Below are 15,146 nucleotides of genomic sequence, written 5' to 3' on the forward strand. Positions count from 1 at the left end.
GAGGGGGGGGGGAGGAGAAGGGGGAGTTTTATTTATTCCAGACGTGTGGGTTAGTGCCGATGCAGTCAATCATACAGATATCAACGCGGCCTCCAACGACCTTCTGCGCTACTTTTCGGTGCATCCTGTGATTGTGCTCCAACACGCGCGAACGAGCTTGATCAATACCACCGGTGCATGCTATTTACCGTAATACGATTGTAATTCGATAAATTTCGGGGAAGAGCCAAGTGTTGAGGGATTACAATGCTGTCATGCGCATTACTTCGTCATTCAAAATTTCACGGAAAAAAAAATTGAGTCAATAATGTCCTTTGGTTGACTAATTTATAATTTTTATGTTCAATTTATTTTAAGAAAGGTTATCTTCAATTTATTAGTCTCATGACAAGTTGAAAAAATCTAAAAATCAAAGATTAGAATATTTTTATTTCATTTGTTAAAAAAAATTATAAAACCGTCAATATTGGAGAATAGAAATGATCGAATACTGAAAATCTTGATGAATATCTCAATAAAAATTGTGAACATGTCAAATTTATTTGATTTAATTCAATATTTTTTAGCGGTAGTGGCACAACCCATTTTGCAAAATTGGTAAAATTCTAAAAATTAATTAATGAAAATTTTTGTCACGTGCATTCATACTTTTTGGATCACAAAGGGTTGAGATACCCCAAAAAATTCAAAACTTGAATTTGAAACGATCGTAAAGCTTCCCTCCGACGAAAAAAATCATTCGCCGGATCAATAGTCCCTCAATAGCGTGAAGCCAAACATTGGTTCTGACGGCGCGACGAACGAAAGTACAAACTCCACCCAAACAACAAAAGAAAAAGCTAAAATAAAATAAACAAAAGGAGCGAGTACAGCGTCTCCCCGACTCTGGTGAATCGAAGGAAGCTGGGAGACACGGTGTCTTTAAAAACAAACCGCAGCAACATGGTTAAACACACACAGGCTGGGGTTTAACGAATGATGGGAACCCTCTGGCTCACCGTGCATAACCGCATTTTCCACGTTCGTCGAAGAATAGAGGGACAAAAAGGAGTTGAAGTATGAAAAAACGAGAATTGAAAATAATGAAGAGGAGAAAAAAAAAGTTAAGAACATTGTTGGTTTTAATGCCCGGGGGAATGAGCCCGCGCGTTTCTGGTGTTTCAAGGAGAGAGGTCAGTGGCACGTACTGACGGTTTTCTTGCACCAGTTTTTACTCCACTTGGAGCCCACTGAATCGATTCTCGATGTACCTCAAATCCTCACCCGTATCGAATACCCCAGGGGGAGATCCTGTGGGTTTTACGTCATTGATTGCATAAAGTTATTTTTCGTGGTCAGAGGTGAGGGGAAAAAATTGATTTGTTGGGGGGGAAAAATTGAGGGTGTGGATCAGTCTGTTAAAAATTTCCGGTACTTTTTTTGGAAATTTTTATCGAATTCAATTAACACTGAAATTTCAAGGAATTTCGTCATGGAAAATTCTGAATTTCGGGGAAAAATCGATAATTCCATTCATTTTTCCCTGAAAATAAATGGGAAACCAGAAAATTCCGGTAAATAAATTTTTTTAATTTTCAGTGAAACTTGAAATTTCATTATTTTTTCCCCCTAAATCGCATTCACTGTCACTGTTCTGAAAATTAGTAGTCAACTGTCCATGAAATTTTATTTTTTTTCCTAATAGTGTAACTTGCAATTTCAAAAAAAAAATTGAAATTTCACTGGTGATTTTTTTTAGGGGAAAATTATAGAATTGCAGATTTTAATGGTAAATTGGAGTTTTAGGAATGCATTTATATATTAATAAAAAAATCAGGTCTGCGGAAAAATTCAATTTAAGATCACATCATTCATGAAAGTTCCCATTCATCTTCAAAATTCAATAAAATTCAGTTTTCCATGATGAACTATTATTGATATTTCCTCAAGTAATTTCCCTTATTCCACTATCAAATATTCCACGTGGAGCATAGTTTATCGGTTGAGCTAATTTTTTCTCCCATTGCACAACAAAATTTTTTTCCCGTCATTTCCCACATAATTCTTCTCAAATTAAATCCTCCCTACGTGTATTCGCTTCTAAAGACACTTATTACTTGATATTACCATGGTAATACCCATTCAAATTTCCAATTCACGTCACTGATATCCCAAAAACGATGGGAACATTGGAGTTCCTCTTGGCCGTAGAAATTTTAATTGCACATTACAGCGGAAAAAAAATCCCCAAGAATTTACTTCCCTTTATCTCATTTTTTATTCTCATTCATTCGATTCCCCCATGCTTATCACGTTCTCGGGCTCAGCGTGAAGGGAAAATAAAGTTGCCTGCATGAAAGCCAACCACGGAAATTCGATCGACGCGGTGTAAATAGAGAGAGGCCTATACACTGTTTAAAGAGAATAAGAAGTTGAAGGAGAGAATAAAAAAATGTAAAAAACCGAGAAATGAACGAAGGGAAGGCACGAGCTATCGCGCACGACGGGCAATGCCATTGGATCGATGGGAACTTGCGGTGTGAAGGCATGTGTTATTTCCCTCGAGGCCGTTGGAGGACGTGTCGTGTTGTGCATCCACGATCCGGTGACGAATTGTACGTATAGTACGTAGGAGAAATTAAATTTTTTTATTCTTTATTTTTCGAAAGAGAGAGATTATAATTACGTGACTTGAGGGCTTGTTGCGGCTGGTGGGACACTTGCGGGCAATACGACCAGGGGATTTCAATGTGCGTAATTTTTTTTTTTCTTGCAAAATACAACAGAATATAGCATATATCAGATTTTTGCACAAAACTTTTTTTTACATTTCATGAAATTTTTATTTTTTTTCCCACAAAAAAAATTCAAAAATGAAAAATGTGAAATTTAAACGCAAAAGAACAATTTGTTTTTACATTTCACAAAATTGAATTTTTTTCCGTCAATTATATCGGTTCCGAGAATGAAAAACAATCAATTTTTGTTTAAATTCAAAGTTTTGTTTTTTTAAATATTCGATTCATTTATAAAAATATACATTGAGAAAAATAATAACTTTTTAGAGATGATAATATAATGCAATAATAAAATTGCAAAAGAAAAAAAAAATGTTATAAATGAATTTTCTCGATAAAATTTTTTCCTCCATCGACATTTCATGAATTACCTTGGATTGGAGGAGAACTTTAAAGGATTAGTTCCTGAGATATGGCAGATTGAAAATATTATCCTCAAAAAGTAAAGACAGTTGACCTTAATTCGTTTCATGAAATAAGTCAGGCATGGTGGTCTTGCAATCAACTTCCCCTGGCCCAATTCACCGAATAAAAAAAAAACGAGAGAAAAATGATTTTGTGTGGACAAGGCTGAGCCGCCGAGTGCCGAGACCTCAAGGTGAAATTCTTGTTTACAATTTGAAGATGAAAAACGTGAAATCGCAGGTGCGAAACAAGCACGAGCCTCAAATGGTACCCGAGGTCGACAATTGTAATTTATGAGTCAATGATAAAGGGAAAATACGGGATTGGTGATGCTTGGATCGATCGATATTGTCACGATTTTGCATTCGATTATTTCACGCGCATTCCGGGAAATATTTGTCTCAAACGCATGGAGTCCCGTCATAAATGCTAATGAAGCGTTCGAAGATGGCAAAAGATATCTTTAATAGTTCATTGTGATATGCCACTTATCGTCCGAATATCACCAACTATTTTATGTCGAGGCTAAAGTCGAGAGTTCAACAACGTTTTTCACACATTATGATGAAAAAGAGGGTTTGGTAGAGTAATTAATTGAGTAATTAATCAATTAATTACTCTATTAAGACAAATCCTTGAACTCTCGGAGAGATTTTCAATCGAAAGACAAAGAGAACAGGTTCTTCGATTTACAACACCCCGAAAAAAATCGTCAGTGAAGAACATTGAAATTAAATTGGTATTCAGTATTATCTCCTCATATTGGACAACCGTCTGTGTCACGTTCGTTTAATGAAATCCCAGGGCGATAAGTTGTCGAAGGGAGTCCGCAGAAACATACCGAAGAGCAAAAAAATGAAAAAATAAATAAAAACGACAAAGTTGGTGGAGACGTTATCGCACATCCGCTCAACGGGACTATGAACTCACCTTGAGTGTTCATATACATATGTAAATAGGAGGTGGAAAGGCGACGGGAAAGAAGTGCCGAAAAATAACGACAGTCTTTCGGGGGAATTTGCGGAGTGTGCGAATTTTTATTTCCAGACAAATGGGTATTAAGTTGTGAGCGCTCATTAATGCTGGCCAATGTCGTTTTAATGCCGAGGGTATTTGTTTGTCATTTCCAGGACTATTATTGGATCGTTGGGGAGGGAATATTGACTCAAGGATTGAATCACGGAATTTTTTTTTTGGATTTCAATTCGGAAAAAACGATGAAAACTGTAAATTTCAAGAAAATTTAGGAAAAAATATTTTTAAATTTTCAATTAATTGTAAATTTCAGTATTTTTGCCCCTTAAACACTCGCTTAAAACGGACTTCATGTCCCTCTCCTAAAGATTATTAGAACGGTCTATGAAATTTCATTTTTTTATGTAATTTGGAATCACGTTACAGCCAAAAAAAAACATCAAATCAGATCAACTCATCTCTGAAATCGAATTATTTCTGCGAATCGTAAGGCCCAAATGACTTCCTCTCCTTCAATAGTCTTCGCGCCGTCAAAAAAAAAATGGACCAAATAATAGAATCTGCCACACGTCGAAAACATGGCGGCATCTCAGTCCCGTTCTCTCCCCCGGTCCCAATACAAAAAAGTCCCAAAATTAAAAGCAGCAATGGGCCGAATAATGAGTCGACCAAATGAGACTAACAATGTGCCATCAACAAACAATTGAAGTATTTTAAAAAATATGTCTTAATGTCTTAATTTGAGACCCAAAAAAAATTAAATTTGGGTACACAAACGTCTTAATTTTTTTTTTACAAAAGTGTCTTAATTTGAAATCACGTGAAAGTCAAACAACCATCAACTCAGATCAGCTGACTCGAGGTTATCTCCGAAACCAAATTATTTCTACGAATCATAAGGCCCAAATCACAATCCTCACACCGTCAAAAAAAATGGACCCAAATAATGGAATCTGCCACACGTCGAAAACGTGGCGGGCAGCATCTCAGTCACGTTCTCTCCCCTGATCCCAATACAAAAAAGTCCCAAAATTAAAAGCAGCAATGGGCCGAATAATGAATCGACCAAATGAGACTAACAATGTACCATCAACAAACAATGAAGTATTTAAAAAAATATGTCTTAATGTCTTAATTTGAGACCCAAAAAAAATTAAATTTGGGTACACAAACGTCTTAAATTTTTTTTTACAAAAGTGTCTCAATTTGAAATCACGTGAAAGTCAAAGAACCATCAACTCAGATCAGCTGACTCGAGGTTATCTCCGAAACCGAATTATTTCTACGAATTATAAGGCCCAAATCACAATCCTCACACCGTCAAAAAAAATGGGCCCAAATAATGGAATCTGCCACACGTCGAAAACGTGGCGGGCAGCATCTCAGTCACGTTCTCTCCCCTGATCCCAATACAAAAAAGCCCCAAATTTGAAAGAAGCAAAGGGCCCAATAATAAGTCGACCAAACGAGGCTCATAATGTACCATAGGCGGTAGAAAGGCGTCTATTTACCTCCTCTCTCCTAGAAATTTCCCCCACCGAATCAGGGGTTGTCTGACACACTTGCACGGCTTTTGGAAGACCCACAGGGGTTACAAGCGCACACGAGGGGCCCCGAAACGAGAAAAACCCGTGAAAAAGAAGAAGAAAGAGGACGAAGAGGGGAGAAAAAAAAATTGAAGTGAGAGAGGAGTAGAGGTATCACGGGAAGATTCGAGTACGAGGGTTCCCACGAGGCGATACCACCTGTGCCATGACGACAGGCCCCCCTAAACCAACCCCTAAAAGGTGTATGTGTGTGCCAGGCGGACTTTTCAAGATGAAGAAAGACACGTGAAAGAAACGTATGTCTTTGGATGGGAATTCAAGCTGTTTTGGGGAGCACGGGTGGGTGTCAAGAGATATGTTGGCCATTAGGGGGAGATTGTTTTTGGGAGATAACTAGGCGCTTTGAGATAATAACAACGCACTTCTTGTTTTTTTCTACTGTTTTGGCGCCTTTGGGAGATCCTTCTGAGGATTAAAAATGATTGAGGACATTTGCTGCAGTTAATCAAGTGAATTCCTCTAAATGTTGAGGTTTGATATTTTGATAATTGATTATTTTTGTAACTGTCATTGATTTGGCATGTGTCTGGCTTCCTCAATCGAACGAAAAACCATTTTGAATATTTCGGATAATTTTTTAAAAATCCTTTTAGAGTCCTTTCTAGAGACAAAAAATGATTTAGGGCACTCACTGCAGTCGATCAAATGAATTGTTGATCAAATATCTAGTTCAAAACATCTCAAAAACTGACAACTTTTCGAACTATTATTGATTTGTGACGCATCTGTATTCTCAAGGGATCGTTTCGAAAAAAAATGATTTAGTGCATTTGGTTCCCTCAATCAACCGACAAATGAAACGGTTTTTCCAGTGGAATATTTGGGAAAATTTTTTTTATGCCCCAGAGACATCCGCGGCACTCTCGGAAGGCGAGAAAATCATGCGGTACTCGAAAGTTTCATGAACATGGGGAGTATCCCTCGGTTGTTGTCGAGTGAGCGTTAATTGGATGCTCTCTTCACTCCACTTGCCTCCGACACTCACTGGGTCATTCATCTCGGCGGGTTGATGGGTCTTGAGAGCTGACTGTCAGGTCCCAAAACCGATCGCTTAGGGGAGAATTAACTGAAAAAATTGATGGAGAGATTGCCGATAACTATCGAGGGTTAATGATCGCTGGAATAATCCCTCAAATCTTCATAATTCAAAAGGAATTCAGTAGCGAAGCGGTAAACCGAGTTGAGTCGATTTTGAGTATTGCCCAGTTTTTACCGAATATCTCGCAATCTAAGAGAGATAGGAAAATTTTTGTCACGATCTTTTTTGTAGAGCCAATTGAGGGTTATAAAAAAGGTAATGAGAAAAATTTTGCTATCTCTCTTAGATTCCAAGATATTCATTAAAATGTACCGCTTCATCGAAACAATGATGAATAGTTGTCGTGGGACAACCGATTTATGAAGAAATTCGGAAACTCTACAAATTAATATATCAATTAAATTTTGATTAGTGTCGAGGGCTCATCAACAATATCTACATGTGAAATTATAAATTATTCAGCAAATTGCATATTTTCGGTGTTTTTGCATAAAAAATTCGAAACTTTAATTTTAATAATTAAAAAACTTTCATTCGGAAGCAGAAGGAGGAAAACAGACTTATCATATGATCTGTCATCTAGAATTCCGTCGACTCACCGGAATTTTTACCAAAATTAATTAGCCGCCTAGATGAAAAAGTCCAAAGGCTCAAATCAAAGACTTCACGAGAAAAAAAAACTCACCGATCAGATAATGAGAACGATCGAGCGTCGAATATCCGCTACCGAATAATCTCCCCATCGATCCAGCCCGATGTCGATCACAAGAGCCCGGTGATCCATACCTCATTACATTATTACTCATTAATTCCTGAAGCAAGGTCTATCTGTAATAATCGTTGAGCCGTGCAGCGATCCTATCGGAAACCCGTCACAAGCCTAGGATTATCATTCATCCTCTCTCGGTGCACACGCTTCTGCGACGGCGGAAGCTCGGCTCGTTTTCATATCAGTCGTTTAATTCAGAGTGTATACTTTCACCGGGTGGAGAATAAGAATGAAAAAAAAAAAGAGATTGAGCCGTCGGCGCTCTGAGACGACTCAGCAATTGCACTTGCGCAATCACGGGTAGCTCGCGCGACCGCGCAGAAGCGCAACAGTTTATGATAGGCCGATTAATCACTGTCGTTGCTTTATGTTGTGGCACGAGACTTGTGCGGATGATTGGGGAAAATAAAATGTCCAGGTGGTAATTAAAATGGAGAGACTTACAGAGAGATAATATCAAATTAACAACATTTTGATTCAATAGTTTTGAAGACATCTCGCATTCTTGCTTGACTCTTCTTCTGACTCATGTTCTGGCTTTTCTTCTGATTGTTATATTCTTAATGATTTACTGAGTTCCTCGACGGTCATTAAGAGGAATTTACAGTGAAAAATAATATCGAATTGATAATGTTTTGATTCAAGAGTCTTAGACACCTGACATTTCTTTTTTCACTGTTACAATTTTCTTGAAATTTCGTGGAAGATATTACAGTAAATTCCATGAGAGTGACGGATTTAGGGAAAAATAGTTATGAATTTTTAAATTCTAAGTAAAATTCCCGGAAATTCATGAGTTTTCAGTGGAGTGAAATAGAAATTCCTCATCTTAATTGAATTTTCAGTGGATTAAAGTTTCATGAATATTCAGAAAGAAAATGACATCAATTTTCACTATTTCCCTGACATTTCACCGAATAATTGAACCGAAAAATCAAGTATTAATTGTTTCCCAGCTCCCTTGCACAGAGAATCCCCGGAATATTAAATATACATTTAATATCAATGCCAAGATTTCCTGAAAATTCATTGAAACTGGAAACCGATAAAAATTTCCGTAATTCGTGGCGGAAAATTCAGACAAAATTTTCTACCAATGTCCTCCCATTCCCACTAATTCTCTGACTCCGAGAGTCATCAGCCCCCACCAGCAGGAAGCGGAGTTCAACCGAAACTCATAAGGACATGACAAAACGGGTTCACCCATCAGCATTACGGTGAGAATCATCCACAAGAGGTCGAGGAGACGTCCCATGAATATGGCCCGTGCTACTCACAATAGTCTCGCATTATGTGCACAACGCGTCGGCAATGGGTCGTCGCAGCACTGAGGTTACATTACTCCTGCTGCCCTCCCTCCTCACCACCACGGTTTTGGCGCACACTGATGTACTAATACACACCGAGCCACTTTAGGTGCGTGCAATATAAAGAGAGGACTCACGCTTCGCCGCACAATGGGCTCTGAGCGTATCTTCCTTTTTTTTTATTCATCTCTCTCCCTCCCCCTGGGTGTTGTATTCATGGGGGCCCTCCTGTGTTGACGGGGTGGAACGGAGCCTGAGAATATTCCCACGTTCCGTAGCACGAGCCAACGAGTACACCAAAGGAATTCTTTTTCATTCCTTTTTTCCCTCCTCTCCGGGGGTTTCAGTGAAGAGAGAGAGAAAGAGAGAGAGAGAGAGAGAGAGAGAGAGCGAGAGAGAAGCGAAAAAAACCCGAAGCCAGGCGTCTCTGAGAAAACGCAATAACGGGGGAAACGAGGAAGCCAGATGAAGTGGGCAGAGGACTGAAGGAAGTCTGTCAGCCACACGCTCGCTAAATTAACATCCACCGATTACAGCTTTGTCCCGTTAAATTCGCCTTGTAGCCCAGCCAATCCGAGGGAAAAAAATTATTCAAGCATAATCCACCGATCAAACAACAGCAATCGTGATCAAACAATTTGCCCTGATTGTCCCTGAGCATATCGCAATCAATCAATTATGCAATTTCTCAGCTGAATTGCCAGCCAACAGATGACACGTGAAAAGACAAAACAATCTTCAACGTAACGCTGGTAGTCGGCGTCAGAGATAGCACGAGATCGTAATTACGGAAATCTCGTTGTGCTGCACGTGACCGGTATTCCCTGGCTGCTGTTTGCACGAGGCTAAAGTGTCCAGAGGTGGGTACTGAGAGCTGTGGCCACATCACCAGAGAGAGGAGACAAATATCCGCGGAGTGATCTCTCCTCTCTCCCCCCCCCCTCCCCCTCTCCCTCCTGGAGGCGGCAAAACCAAGTTCAGCTCCCTCATTTCATCCAAGTGAGATAAAGCTGCGGAGGGACGAGAAGAAGGAGGATGAGAGGAGAGTGGAGGCATCCTCGTGCTGGTCGCGCGTCGTGGCGTGTGCTGTAGAGGATCCTCACATTGCCGCACTCTCCTCACAATCGGCTCTCATGATACCAGTGAGCCACTCTTGCTTGCGAGTGAGACAGCACGACAATTGAAGAAAGAGAGTGCGGGCTACTGGGGGGGGGGAGAGGGGGCCCTCCTTTGCAGGTGTGTCTGGGGCACTCTGGTTATTCTCTCTCTGCCCCCCCCCCTCCGTTCACCACTTTCAACTCAATACAACTACAACAAACCTGGTGTGCGCTCGCACACAGCAGGCCTCAGCGATCTGTGGGAACGTTTCGTCCTCCGTGCTTCCCACGATACGCTCCTCCGGCTGGTAGCCCTTACTTGTGGTCTACCCATAATCCAGCTGTCTCACTCTTACCCATGTCCATTGACGCTACAAATCCCAATACCCCAACAGCATGCTTCACGGTGGAGGGGGAAGGGGGAGCAGCGAAGCTGTTTAACTTGAAATACACTGGAGTGGGGATGGAAGGAGAGGTGAACGGGAGCTGGGGGTATAAATGCTGGTATAAGTTCCCCACCAGAGGCACAATACAGCTCACATCTACTCGGCACTCCGAGAGAAGTACATTGTAGTCTCATTGACTGTCAAATCATTGTGACCTTGTGATTAAATCAGTGCAAAGTGAATCAAGTTGAATTTGTGATTCTCGATTATTAATTTGGAGTCATGGCACCGCACACAACGAGTTACACTGTTGCTGGGGGTATGGAGTACGAGGAGCCAGTCTCCAGGACTTATCAGTATCGCAAAGTTATGAAGCCAATGCTGGAGAGGAAGAGGCGCGCTCGTATCAATCGCTGTCTTGATGAGCTGAAGGATCTCATGGTGACAGCACTTCAGGCCGAGGGTGAGAATGTCGCCAAGCTGGAGAAGGCTGACATTCTTGAGCTGACGGTGCGTCATCTTCACACGTTGAGAGCTGCCAGGAGGCTGACGTTGACACCTGAGAACAGCTATGCTGACAGATTCAGGGAGGGTTTCACTCAGTGTGCACAAGAGGTGTCGACATTCCTTCAAACAACACCCGCTGCTGCTGCTGTTCATCCTGCTGCTGGTGCACAACTCATTCGCCATCTTGGGGGCTGTCTACGTCGGCTGGAGGGCTCCAGTGCTGCTGGCAATCATCAGGTGGCAACTAAAGTCCCGGTTAATATACCACAGGGTGTCTACACACCACCGCAGAGCCCTGTCAGTGTTGCTAGTTCGTCGGAGGAGTCTGTTGAGAGCTCTGTCTGGCGTCCCTGGTGAAATTTCGGGCGACCCCCCGGCGGGGGATCACCAGCGCAATCCGTCGGATACTCATATGTGTGAAGAATTTATATTCTAATTAGGGATTTTAGAAAATTTATACGACGAATCAGTTTGTCTTCCAATTTTTCAAATATTCACACTAGATTCTTTAGAATCAGAATTTCGTTTCTATTGATGGATTGAATTTTCTTACTGTATGGGTGATGAAGCTTTAAGTAATGTCTGTGATAGGGATTTTGTTGCCGTACCTGAGATCAATATTTTCTCATTAATGATTAATTATATTGAATTAATTTTGTTATGTTTAAGATGATCTTTAGATGTAGTTGATACACACTTGTTGATACGAGAGATGAATAAGATTGAGATGAAAGAGTTGATAAATGCACAATTGATTATTGAATAAACGAAATACTTTTTCAATTTTAATTATTGTTTGGTGAAATGTTTTTTTAATTATAAGAAATCCTTGCCTCCAATCCCTCCACGTTTGAGCAGTAAATTATATGGTTTCTTTTATTGAATTTCCTTCTGTTCGAGTGAGTTGTATCAATGGGAAAATTAATCGGCCTCTTTCATAACATCCGGAGGGGGACAAGCAGCATTTTTTTTCGCTCCAATGATGATTTATGGATCCACTTGATTGCCTGCCTGCTGACACTTGTTCGTAATCCACACTTGAGTCGATATAAACAATGATAAAAATTGAGTAAAACAGTCTTGATCGATCACTCCATCGTAATGCATATAGAACACCGAATTGAAGCCATCAAATTCGTAAAAAAATATCGCTTGAAAGAGAATTTTTGGTTTTCTGTTTCAGATATCAATCACGTGATGTCGAGATCTGTCCATCAAAGCCGCTAGATAATTCCCCATTCCTGTCCGACTAGAACACGGTCCAATTTCCATAATAAAACGTCCGAAAGGGAATCGTCCCTGGACGAGTCACGCTGTCACGTCAAGCCACCTGTATTATCATAATCCCCCCTGAACCCACCAAGACCTTCAAACCAGCATGGACGTCATCACCTACAATCACCACGAGCTGTCCCACCCCATCCCCACCGACGAAACTGAAGACGATCTCGAGCAGGATTACGAGGACGACGAGCAGGACGAGCTGCCATTTCTCAACGACTCTAACCGAATAATTCCGGATTCTGAATCGAGCGAGGAGAACACCTGTGCCCTGCCACTCCGCAGAAGTCTATTTCCAAATGTGCCACCATACATAATCTTTCAATCGTACGACTCCGAGGGCCACAACCTCCCAATTACCGTGACAAAGTACCTGAAGTGGAAGCTTAGTACAATGACACCGCTGTTGGTCCGACGAACAGTCGTCAATTCGGGATTTCGTCTGGTGAAGAAGTCCCAGGACTGGATAGGCACCTGGGGAAAGCACATGAAGTCCAACTGCTTCAAGTCCCTGAGAGACAGCCAGAAGGTCAATCACTTCCCAGGTACCTTTCACATAGGCCGAAAGGACAGATTATGGAGGAACTTGAGTAGACTGATATCCAAGCACGGTAGAAAGGAGTTTGGCTTTGTCCCACGTACTTATGTCCTCCCGCAGGACCTCCGCAACTTTCGTCAGGTGTGGGAGAAGACCGGGGGAAAGGAGAAGTGGATCATCAAGCCCCCAGCGTCGGCGAGGGGGACAGGCATCAGGGTCGTCCACCGTTGGTCGCAGATCCCCAAGAAACGTCCCATCATCGTCCAGCAGTATCTGTCCAAACCGCTGCTAATCGGTGGCGCCAAGTTTGATCTTCGATTGTACGTCCTCGTCACCAGCTTCAATCCCCTCAGGGTCTACCTCTACCCCGACGGTCTCGTGAGATTCGCCTCCGTCAAGTACACCGATGACATCAATTACCTCAGCGATCGACTCATGCATCTCACTAATTACAGTATTAATAAGACTTCAGCTAGTTACACTAGTAACGAGTGCGCTGACTCCTGTGTCGGCCACAAGTGGACTATCAAGACTTTCATGACGTATTTGGAGAAGGAGGGAATCAACACGAAGAAGCTTTGGAATTCGGTGAAGGATATTGTTGTGAAGACTATGATTGCTGGGGAGCCGCCGATTAATACTCTCACTAGGACTAATACGACGACTAGGTACAGTTGTTTTGAACTTTTTGGCGTTGATATTCTGCTTGATGAGAATTTGAAGCCTTGGCTGCTGGAGGTCAACATCTCGCCTTCATTGCAGTCGTCCTCAGCTCTTGATGTCGCTGTCAAGGGACCACTCGTGAAGAATCTTTTCAACGTGGTGGGGTATCAGCTGCCCCCCAATCTATCTCACAAAGAAGCAGCTACACTCGTCAAAACTTATGATTACGAGTCTGTGTGCCAGGATGTCAGGCTTGACAGAATGACGTTGAGCAATCAGGAGAAGCAGAAGCAAGCTCTCTATGTCAATCTCGATCGGGAAGATTACATCGAGGATATCCTGGAGGATCTCACGCCGGATGACGTGAGACATCTCATCGCTCATGAGGACGAGGTATCCCAGGCCGACAGGTTTGAGAGGGTTTTCCCCACCAACGAGAGCGCTGGATACCTCGACTTCTTCGATGTTCCCAGATACTACAATCTTTTACTCGACGCATGGGAGGAGAAGTACGGAGACAACAGGGAGAAGGGCATCGAAGTACTGAGGAAACTGTGTGACGAGAAAATTCATCTTGAAAATACTGCCTAGATTTTTTTTTTCTCAATTACTCTGATGGAGCGACGACTTTCGCAAGACTTGGGACTAAATTGTGTTCAAATTTTTAGAGAGTTAAGATACTTCATGAGGGAGGGGATTTCCAGGCGGGGGGTTTTTTATTTATGCCGCTGAGAGTGCCTTCTAGGATTAGTTGGATTTGATATTGTATGGAGCATTGATTAATAAATGACGAATTTTTCACTCAACCGGATTTTTTTTTTTTCATGACTGATGGAGAGAACATTTTTCAATGGCTAAAGGTAATTTGAAATATGGAAATATACAAATTATAAATCGTGATGTATGAAGTGATTTAGAGACGAGTGCTGATGATTGAAGGGGAATGGCCACGCCGGGGTTCAAACTATTAATAAAATTTCACGATCGTAAAAGACAAAATAAAATGTTATGACAATTTAATGTCTCTATTGTGTCATTCTCGGGGAGTTGGCCAGACGGCGCGTCGAGTAATTCAGTGTCTCATTCCACCAGTGACAAAAGGAGTATAGTAGAGATTTCTTGGGGCTTCCGTCGGTTAAAATTCAATCATGGGAAGGAAGTGGGCATAAGGGTCGGCCAAAAGCAATGATTACTCGGGGGAGCGGGGAGAGGGCGAGTTGAGCTGAAATGATTTTTAATGATTAGTATAAATACATACGAAATAAATAGGATTGAGAATAAACGCTTGAAGACAATGGGACACTCATGGGGACTGGGTAACATTCAATGAATTGATATCGTTATTGTAACAACATAATAGACATATTTTCTTATTGAGATTGCAGTCTCGTACGCGTTTGGGTGACGTACGTGCCGATTCCCAACGACGTCTTTCTCAATCTATTTCATTCATGAATTGTTGGGATCGAGTTGAGGTTTTAAATTGAGAATTTAAGGAAGATAACGGAAGTTTATAGGTTTTTACACACTTTTACGGGAAATTTTGGGACATTTGACGTTTTCATTGGGCGTCAGCAAAATTTTTCTAATATTTTTTTCTATTAATTTTCCTAGAATAAATGACCTCAAATTGACAATTTCCATAGATTTTTCCATAAACTTAGGATTTTCAATTGCAATTGTAATCCGTTAAAAATTTCGAAGAATTGTACCTGAAATTTCAGCCAACTGTGCAACTGCGAAAAAATAACCCGAAAATTCAATTCATTTTCTTCAAAAAAATTTCAAGCAATAA

The 15,146-nt window shown here is 41.1% G+C and overlaps 2 protein-coding genes across 2 annotated transcripts in view; both read left to right on the forward strand.

Annotated features, from left to right (window-relative positions):
- LOC107038619 (tubulin polyglutamylase TTLL4) overlaps window positions 1–14,157 on the forward strand; it is a 112,572-nt gene extending 98,415 nt beyond the window's left edge. Inside the window, exon 5 of the mRNA XM_015257829.1 lies at window positions 12,053–14,157. Coding sequence (XP_015113315.1) covers window positions 12,248–13,942 — 1,695 coding nt within the window. The 5' untranslated portion in view covers window positions 12,053–12,247 and the 3' untranslated portion in view covers window positions 13,943–14,157. The remainder of the gene's footprint in view (window positions 1–12,052) is intronic.
- Window positions 10,518–11,658, forward strand: LOC107038621 (enhancer of split mbeta protein). Its single transcript, XM_015257833.1, has one exon. It carries the CDS (start codon window positions 10,645–10,647, stop codon window positions 11,224–11,226), a length of 582 nt encoding a protein of 193 aa, XP_015113319.1. The 5' UTR covers window positions 10,518–10,644; the 3' UTR covers window positions 11,227–11,658.
- Window positions 14,158–15,146: the final 989 nt, after the last annotated feature.

This window comes from Diachasma alloeum, unplaced genomic scaffold, assembly GCF_001412515.2.
Source record: "Diachasma alloeum isolate Michigan unplaced genomic scaffold, Dall2.0 Dall_scaffold_00285, whole genome shotgun sequence".
Taxonomy (NCBI): Eukaryota; Metazoa; Arthropoda; class Insecta; order Hymenoptera; family Braconidae; genus Diachasma; species Diachasma alloeum.

Bases quoted from the DNA above. Each gene is read 5' to 3' on its own strand.
- LOC107038621 (XM_015257833.1), top strand. From the start codon at position 10,645: ATGGCACCGCACACAACGAGTTACACTGTTGCTGGGGGTATGGAGTAC.